At 45.4% G+C, this 10,009-nt stretch overlaps 1 protein-coding gene and 1 pseudogene across 2 annotated transcripts in view; one reads left to right on the top strand and one right to left on the bottom strand.

The window, feature by feature from the left end:
• Positions 1-1,060: 1,060 nt before the first annotated feature.
• NDFIP1 (Nedd4 family interacting protein 1) overlaps positions 1,061-10,009 on the bottom strand; it is a 42,795-nt gene continuing 33,846 nt past the window's right edge. For both annotated transcript variants that reach the window (XM_085886693.1, XM_085886694.1), the window contains 3 exons: positions 9,379-9,445; positions 5,112-5,214; positions 1,061-2,088 (listed from right to left, as the gene is read on the bottom strand). In XM_085886693.1, coding sequence (XP_085742819.1) covers positions 5,114-5,214; positions 9,379-9,445 — 168 coding nt within the window. In that variant the 3' untranslated portion in view covers positions 1,061-2,088; positions 5,112-5,113. The remainder of the gene's footprint in view (positions 2,089-5,111; positions 5,215-9,378; positions 9,446-10,009) is intronic.
• On the top strand, positions 3,030-3,808 carry LOC147025582 (PRKR-interacting protein 1 homolog; annotated as a pseudogene).

Below are 10,009 nucleotides of genomic sequence, written 5' to 3'. Positions count from 1 at the left end.
CCACCGTGCTCGACTCTGCTGGAGGAGTTTGAGAAGAGGCATGGCCATCAGGTGCAGCCAGCGGTTGCAACTCAGTACGTGGACACAACCAGGAATGGTGTAAATGGGTTGCTAATCCATGTAGTGGGGAACTACTCCAGGTAAGGGAGGGATAAACGGGGACTTTCCGGGAGGGTGTGCGACTGTGTGCCTGAATGCATATGGTGTGGGGTGGAGCCCACATGCAAGCCTCCTGTGCCTGAGTCCAGTATCATGCCACAGGTGTGCACGGCTAACACCAAACCGCCGATACGCGAAGCGTGCACTTTGTGGCATGTTGCACAGTGGGGCAAATATATTTTGTGCAATGAATAATAATTCTCCCTGTCTACAGCAGGGGTCAGTAAACCACTTGCACTGTGGCATGTGTACAGACAAAATCGTAAGTAGTCTTCCCATGCCCAGCTTACGGGAGTGGGTGAGGTTGTGTCCATGCTCTGACCTTGGGTACTACCATCACGTATGTAAAATTTGGTGGAGATCAGGCCAGCGCTATGTTTTTTTCAACATGATTTTCAGATGTTCCGACATACACACATACCGACACACACAGCGGATTTCCTCGTTTCAGATAGTAGGGTGGAAGCCGCAATGGTGTTATTGCTGATGGTAAGAAAAGGTACTGACAAAGTGTGTGCACATGTGTAGTGAATGGCTCGGAGTGTGACACTGCCTGGTGTTGGCTTAATGGTTTGGGTGGTGAGCTTTGGATCCTAGGGTCCTGAGTTCAAATCCCACTCAGCTATTGAATTAATACCAGGTGGGGTTAACTCGGCCTGTCATCCTTCCGAGGTTGGCAAAATGAGTGCCAGCTTGGTGGTATACTGTGTCGGAGTAGCAACCCGTCCAGGATTGTGCCTAATAGCCAAGGAGACTGCTTAAGCAGCACCAATGCTCTGCACAATCTGCTCCTCCTCCTTGAGGAACACCGAATCCATGAACCACAACCAAACACGGCAAGCACCGGAAGTTAAACTGTTTTCTTGCTTTCTTCACATTTTAACAGCAACGCAAAATGGCCTTCGAGGAGGGAAGAGAGAGTTTATTATGAAGGTTTCAATCAAGCCATTGCACAAGAAGTCACGAAACGAGGCAAAGGGGACAAGGAGCCGAAATATGAGAGCGAAACATGCAGTGTAACTGCAGAAATGGTACAAAGCAAATGGAATTAAAAACAAGGAAATTAAAAATTGAGGAACTACCATCGCCTTCATCGCTGCACACCAACCTAACTTGGCAAAAGGTGTTTCTACTAGCATGGTTAACCATGGTTATCCCAAGGTGCTGTGTTGATGGAAAAGAAAAGAATATAAATCGTTTACCAATGATATGGATAAAGAACTTCCGGGTCCCATTCCCTCCGACAGAAGTCGACACGAGACAATCAGTGGCAAGCCACACCCACTCAGCAGTGACGATTTAACAGCTTGGAACTTCTTGCCTGAAAAACTGCCCGTTAACCACCAACACACAAAGGTACCATTGCTCCTGACACAGTTCGCACTCAGGAATTTGTGGGTAACCATACACTTGGTATAAAAACCACACAAACCATTTTACGCACACTCGCCTCGAAGCTGTCTCGCCTGGGTTCGAATCCCGACCAAGCTGTAAACTGTCATGCTGGTGTTTCACGGTATCCTCCGTGAAAAGTAGGTGAGTTATTGCCAGCATCCTGGCCAAATTGCAAATTCATGCCCTAACCTACAGGCGGTACTGCATTAGCGGCACAGCCACACCCTCAACCAATGTTGCTCTGAGAAGAGGAGAAGAAGGAAGCGGAGGAGGAGGAGAACAAAAAGGAGAAGGAAAAGGAGAAGAAGAAGAAGAACCATTTTGTGTCGAATCACAAGCCAAGTCGTGTATGTATCACGTGAGAAACAAAAACCCAAACAAGTATTAAAAACGAAGCAAAATGAGGGCTTGGTGGGTTGGATGTTCCAGGAGAGAAAAAAGGCCTTGATTGAATGATGGAGTTCAAAGGTTAATGCACAGGTTGCGGGGGAGAGGGGGAGGAGGATGTTGGGTATGTCCCATGTTTTTTGGCACCTGGGGAATGGGATGTGGAAGAGAAAGAGAAATTTTTTTTTAAACCAACAATGAGAGCTTGTATTTTATACATTAAAAACAAACAAACAATGAAATGTTGTAATTGTGGTTAAAAACAATACGATTACATCATCTTGGGAAAGAGAATCAAAGAGGAGATTCGAGCCTTCATTTATCACGTCCACAATACGACTGTGTGTGTGTGTGTGTCTGTGTCTGTGTCTGTGTCTGTGTCTGTGTCTGTGTCTGTGTCTGTGTCTGTGTCTGTGTCTGTGTCTGTGTCTGTGTCTGTGTCTGTCACGACTTTGATCCGTTGTACACCTGCACCACTGCAATCGATTTTCCTTTAAACCCTCATCAAACTACAGAAATCCACGAGTCTCAGGTAACACGAAAAGGTATTTCACATTTCAAAAATGACAACAAAATGTGAATCACCAAACCTCACAAACACGAGCCGCCAGTGCCTTGGCCACGAGTCACCACCTTTATGACGTCACACTGAACTTACGGGGTTTCCTTTTGCAAAACTCGTGCCTAAACTGCATCCCCGCGTTGACTTTTCTGGAGAGTTTGAAGGTATTCTTTCTTCCGAGTTTGGCATGGTTTTGGCCTCACTTGGTGGACCTCGACCCGGGACTGAGTCGGCGGAAAATGCGAACCGAGGTGGACCCGGAACGACGATAGCCGAGCGGTGAAGGTCGGTTCATTGGAAACTCGAGGTCCAGGCCAATGTGTTTCCCAATCTGCTTGGTTGGTGGCCCTGGAATTCTGAACGACTTCAGCTGTGCACACAAAACCGTTTCTTCCATTCAATATCCCAAAGCGGATTGTAAACCTTTCGTTCTTCCCTACCTGCCGATAAACCCCGTGCCATGAACAAAACAAGAACCTTTTTCGATTGTGGGAAAATCCTGACACCAAAATCTCTCTAACTACAAATCGATTAATTTCCTATCGAGAAGAAAAATCTCAAAGTACTTCACAAAGAACATGTCAAAAGAATAAAAATCAAAAGCAAGGTTCCGTGTTGGACAGCAAGGTAGTTCGGCCTATGTTAGTCAGGATGGACGACGGTGGATGTGGACAAGAAGAGGGACCACAAAGAAAGACAAGGAGAGAAGCAAAGGACCGTCGTGGTTCCCCGTATGGCCAGTGTGGCACAACGTTTGCGGCTGTAAAAGCTCATGAGGCAGCCGGAGCGACCGGTCGTCATCCCAGAGCGAACGGACGAATGGACTCCAAAACCCCGGAGTTTGTGAGATATTTAATGGGTTCGAGTGCGGGAGCTGCGAGCGGACAGTTTCACGTTGATCGTCACATCCGCTGGCGCGACGATGCGCCACAGGACTATCTGGATCGTCAGGCCGAAAAGGCACTCAAACACCAGGAATTCCAAGAGAGTTTGCAAAAGAATTGGGAGAGAGGTTTCTGGCGCACGGCACATAAACGTGCAAAGTTGAAAGCAAAAAAAGGAAGCCAATCGCTTGGCAAGGAAGAGCAAGAAGGCTGGAGAGCAATGTGAGGAAAAGGTAGGGGAAGAATCTGAAGAATCTGAGGAAGAGGCGGTGGCAGACGGTGGCAGACGACGGTGGCGGTGGCAGACGACGCAGGGGAAGCGACTTTTATGATGGGATGGAGACGATTCACCGAGACTGATAGTCACAGTCCTGGTGGATTAAACACAAGAAAAGTCTGGTGGCACTAACTCGACGCACATAAAGCCATTTTGAAGTGCTTGCTGCATCTCCAAGAGAACTCTGGCCTGATCATCTTTATGAGGCCACTTGCTCGTACAAAGGGATTACGGATATTTACTTTTAGTTTTTGGCGGGAGTGATTCCGTGCACCTGCCGATTGTAATTTGACAAATGCACCTGATGATACATTGTGCAGTTCGGTTTTAAGAAAAATTTAAAATAAAACGATTAGTTTGCTGTTAAATATACATTTTTTGTTTACCTTCTTGAGGCTCATATGAGAGCTAACACACAACGCACAGCAAGGGGGGCATGAGACAAAAGGGGCGGAAGTGGGAAGGACAAAACAGTGGGGAACAGACATTTGGAGATCTGTGGAAGGGAGAGGGATGGGGTGGGGATCATGGGGAATACAAGATGGACATTACAGGGACTTTCAGGAAGGAAAGAAGGGAATTTGAAGGAGGTGGGTTTGGGTGGATTATCGAGGGTAGAAAAGATCGAGGATTTGGATGGGGGATGATAAGAGGTGGTGGTGAACAGCTGTTTTGAAGGCCTGGAAGGAAGAATGGGATTGAATAGAGTGAGGGAGTTTATTCCAAAGGCGGGAAAAAAAGAGGAATGAAAGAGTGAAGGTGAGCAGTGATTCGTGATTTTGGTAGTTTTACCAGAATGGGGTTGTTAGCGGACCTTCAGCGCCCTGCGGAAATGTGGTGGGGACAAATCGCAGAGAGAGCGGGGGGGGGGGACGAGACCGGAGAGGAGACTGTAGAAGGCAGAAGGACCACCGACCAGCCTACGGTGAGAGAGTGAGAGGCCCAAAGACTCAGCTTCACCATGGGAATTACCAATGATCCGAAATGCCTTGGTTTCCACAGTGTGAAGCCGAGAAAGGTGGGAGGCAGGAGCACCAGCCCAGAGGGGAGAGCAGTACTCCATCAGGCTGCGGACGAAAGCTTTGTAAGTGGTCAGGATCTCAGGTGGGCCGAGAATGACTTTGCACGACGGAGGATTCCCAGTAGGCGACTGGCTTTGGAGGCGAGGTTGGAAATGTGGCTTTTGCAAGGCAATTACTTCCCAACAAGGAAAGAAAACGAAGCTGTTTGGAGTCTGCTCCACCGACGGGCTCTATCGAAGCCTCCTTATTACAAACCCCCTTACAATCAGCTCCACGTCTCCAGGCAAGCAGAAAAAGGGGGGTGGGGTGGGTGGGTGAGGGAATATGGGAAACCTGTGTATAAGGAGGGGGTATGGGTGAGGGAGGCATTACAAACATCACAAACAGGTCTCTGCCAGGAATAGGACTGCACGGCACGTTCTTACCATCAGTAAATGAACAGCAGACGAGTGCGAGAGATGGAGGACAGGTCCGAGACCTTTCGCACTTTCAGATAATTGAGGAATCCACGAAGGAACAGCAACAAGCCTGTTTAGAGAAAAAGAAACTCAAACGTTATGATCATAATCTCACTTCCAAACGTGAAAACCTTTAACTAGACAAGTCAGTCAAAGCATCAAACTCAAACTAAACACAATGGAGATCGAATCACGTGACACATTGATGACACTGATGTGAAAAATGTAACTTGGATCACAAATCGGGAGGACGAACCATGTTATCTTCCACAAATAAAATTTCAATCAAATCATGAAAAGAATAAAAATTAAAGCTCCAATCAGCCGTTCCAGACAACATGGTGATTCGTGAAGATAAAACCCTCAAATTGGGTCATTTTGAAATATCCCACCATCATGTCTGCGGACCACAAGAATCTCTGTCGGCTTAAGTCGCACGCTTATTGTACAAAATCGACACTTTTATTTGGTACTTTGGTCTATTTGGTACAGAACCCAAAATCCTCATCCTGCAGTCTCTATTCACAGTCCATTTGGTACAGAACCCAAAATCCTCATCCTGCAGTCTCTATTCACCGTCTATTTGGCAAAGAATCGAAAATCCTCATCCTGTAGTCTCTATTCACCGTCTATTTGGCAAAGAATCGAAAATCCTCATCCTGCAGTCTCTATTCACAGTCCATTTGGTACAGAACCCAAAATCCTCATCCTGCAGTCTCTATTCACCGTCTCTTTGGCAAAGAACCCAAAATCCTCATCCTACAGTCTCTTTTCACCGTCTATTTGGCAAAGAACCCAAAATCCTCATCCTACAGTCTCTACTCACCGTCTATTTGGCAAAGAACCCAAAATCCTCATCCTACAGTCTCTATTCACCGTCTATTTGGCAAAGAACCCAAAATCCTCATCCTTCAGTCTCTATTCACCGTCTATTTGGCAAAGAACCCAAAATCCTCATCCTGCAGTCTCTATTCACCGTCTATTTGGCAAAGAACCCAAAATCCTCATCCTGCAGTCTCTACTCACCGTCTCTTTGGCAAAGAACCCAAAATCCTCATCCTGCAGTCTCTATTCACCGTCTATTTGGCAAAGAACCCAAAATCCTCATCCTTCAGTCTCTTTTCACCGTCTATTTGGTACAGAACCCAAAAACCTCATACTGCAGTCTCTATTCACCGTCTATTTGGCAAAGAACCCAAAATCCTCATCCTACAGTCTCTATTCACCGTCTATTTGGCAAAGAATCCAAAATCCTCATCCTACATTCTCTATTCACCGTCTATTTGGTACAGAACCCAAAATCCTCATCCTACAGTCTCTATTCACCGTCTATTTGGTACAGAACCCAAAATCCTCATCCTACAGTCTCTATTCACCGTCTATTTGGTACAGAACCCAAAATCCTCATCCTGCAGTCTCTATTCACAGTCCATTTGGTACAGAACCCAAAATCCTCATCCTACATTCTCTATTCACAGTCCATTTGGTACAGAACCCAAAATCCTCATCCTACATTCTCTATTCACCATCTATTTGGTACAGAACCCAAAATCCTCATCCTACAGTCTCTATTCACCGTCTATTTGGCAAAGAATCGAAAATCCTCATCCTGCAGTCTCTACTCACCGTCTCTTTGGCAAAGAACCCAAAATCCTCATCCTACAGTCTCTACTCACCGTCTCTTTGGCAAAGAACCCAAAATCCTCATCCTACAGTCTCTATTCGCCGTCTATTTGGTACAGAACCCAAAATCCTCATCCTACAGTCTCTATTCACCGTCTATTTGGTACAGAACCCAAAATCCTCATCCTGCAGTCTCTATTCACAGTCCATTTGGTACAGAACCCAAAATCCTCATCCTACATTCTCTATTCACAGTCCATTTGGTACAGAACCCAAAATCCTCATCCTACATTCTCTATTCACCGTCTATTTGGTACAGAACCCAAAATCCTCATCCTACAGTCTCTATTCACCGTCTATTTGGCAAAGAATCGAAAATCCTCATCCTGCAGTCTCTACTCACTGTCTCTTTGGCAAAGAACCCAAAATCCTCATCCTACAGTCTCTATTCACCGTCTATTTGGTACAGAACCCAAAATCCTCATCCTGCAGTCTCTATTCACCGTCTATTTGGCAAAGAACCCAAAATCCTCATCCTATAGTCTCTTTTCACCGTCTATTTGGCAAAGAACCCAAAATCCTCATCCTACCGTCTCTATTCACCGTCTCTTTGGCAAAGAACCCAAAATCCTCATCCTACAGTCTCTACTCACCGTCTATTTGGCAAAGAACCCAAAATCCTCATCCTACAGTCTCTACTCACCGTCTCTTTGGAAAAGAACCCAAAATCCTCATCCTACAGTCTCTATTCACCATCTATTTGGCAAAGAACCCAAAATCCTCATCCTTCAGTCTCTATTCACGGTCTATTTGGTACAGAACCCAAAATCCTCATCCTACAGTCTCTATTCACCGTCGATTTGGCAAAGAACCCAAAATCCTCATCCTACAGTCTCTACTCACCGTCTATTTGGCAAAGAACCCAAAATCCTCATCCGACAGTCTCTATTCACCGTCTATTTGGCAAAGAACCCAAAATCCTCATCCTACAGTCTCTCCTCACCGTCTATTTGGCAAAGAACCCAAAATCCTCATCCTACAGTCTCTATTCACCATCTATTTGGCAAAGAACCCAAAATCCTCATCCTACAGTCTCTATTCACGGTCTATTTGGAACAGAACCCAAAATCCTCATCCTGCAGTCTCTATTCACAGTCCATTTGGTACAGAACCCAAAATCCTCATCCTGCAGTCTCTATTCATAGTCCATTTGGTACAGAACCCAAAATCCTCATCCTACAGTCTCTATTCACCGTCTATTTGGCAAAGAATCCAAAATCCTCATCCTACAGTCTCTATTCACGGTCTATTTGGTACAGAACCCAAAATCCTCATCCTGCAGTCTCTATTCACAGTCCATTTGGTACAGAACCCAAAATCCTCATCCTACATTCTCTATTCACAGTCCATTTGGTACAGAACCCAAAATCCTCATCCTACATTCTCTATTCACCGTCTATTTGGTACAGAACCCAAAATCCTCATCCTACAGTCTCTATTCACCGTCTATTTGGCAAAGAATCGAAAATCCTCATCCTGCAGTCTCTACTCACCGTCTCTTTGGCAAAGAACCCAAAATCCTCATCCTACAGTCTCTATTCACCGTCTATTTGGTACAGAACCCAAAATCCTCATCCTGCAGTCTCTATTCACCGCCTATTTGGCAAAGAACCCAAAATCCTCATCCTATAGTCTCTTTTCACCGTCTATTTGGCAAAGAACCCAAAATCCTCATCCTACAGTCTCTATTCACCGTCTATTTGGCAAAGAACCCAAAATCCTCATCCTACAGTCTCTACTCACCGTCTCTTTGGCAAAGAACCCAAAATCCTCATCCGACAGTCTCTATTCACCATCTATTTGGCAAAGAACCCAAAATCCTCATCCTTCAGTCTCTATTCACGGTCTATTTGGTACAGAACCCAAAATCCTCATCCTGCAGTCTCTATTCACCGTCGATTTGGCAAAGAACCCAAAATCCTCATCCTACAGTCTCTATTCACCGTCTATTTGGTACAGAACCCAAAATCCTCATCCTACAGTCTCTATTCACCATCTATTTGGCAAAGAACCCAAAATCCTCATCCTTCAGTCTCTATTCACGGTCTATTTGGTACAGAACCCAAAATCCTCATCCTGCAGTCTCTATTCACCGTCGATTTGGCAAAGAACCCAAAATCCTCATCCTACAGTCTCTATTCACCGTCGATTTGGCAAAGAACCCAAAATCCTCATCCTACAGTCTCTATTCACCGTCTATTTGGTACAGAACCCAAAATCCTCATCCTACAGTCTCTACTCACCGTCTATTTGGCAAAGAACCCAAAATCCTCATCCTACAGTCTCTATTCACCATCTATTTGGCAAAGAACCCAAAATCCTCATCCTACAGTCTCTATTCACCGTCTATTTGGTACAGAACCCAAAATCCTCATCCTATAGTCTCTATTCACCGTCTATTTGGCAAAGAACCCAAAAGCGCTCAACTCTGCTCAAAGCAATGCCAATGTAAACACACTACAGCTAGTTTCTGCATGAAAAACCTCAATCCAACCATGTTACACCAATAAACTGAACGCACCTCCTCCCACCCCTCCCCCAAGATTCTCACCAAGCATGAGGAAAATCCACCAGAGCCAGTACTGACCATCAAAGTAACCGGTGAAGTAATCGGAGAACTGTGAGAGAGAAAAATCGAGTCAAGTTAAAGATGTGTGCTTGGTAACATAATCCAAGTAAATAAGGATACATAAGGAACTCATGCCTACACTGTGCTGCACCATCCCCAATACCATACAAGCCAATATCCCCATACCCCACCATCTCCAATGCATCCAGGTATGTTCTACCTGTCCATCCCTCCACTGCCACCACCAAGCCAGGGAGACGATTCCACACATTAACCACTCTGAATGAAAGACCTCTTCCTTAAAACTGTACCAACTCTACTCTTCTTTACCCTCAAGCTGTGGCTCATGGTCCTAATATTGTCCACTCTGCTGAAAAACTCTACGTCACCTATCTTGTCCACAACCTTCATCCTCTTAAACAACTCAATCAAATCCCCTCGTGATTACCTCCTTTCCAACATATAAATTCCTGTCTCCTTCACCCGCTCCATATAGCTTAGTCTAGCTACTCCTGGAATCAATCGAGTCGCTCGATGTTGTACCTGCTCCATGTTAGCTATGTTCTTCCTCAGATGTGGTGAACAAAACTGAACACAATATGCGACTTTCGAG

The sequence above is a fragment of the Eptatretus burgeri genome, chromosome 6 (genome assembly GCF_056783735.1).
Source record: "Eptatretus burgeri isolate ZD-2024b chromosome 6, Ebu_testis_v1, whole genome shotgun sequence".
Lineage (NCBI taxonomy): Eukaryota > Metazoa > Chordata > Myxini > Myxiniformes > Myxinidae > Eptatretus > Eptatretus burgeri.
This window is presented reverse-complemented; position numbering and strand designations above follow the sequence as displayed.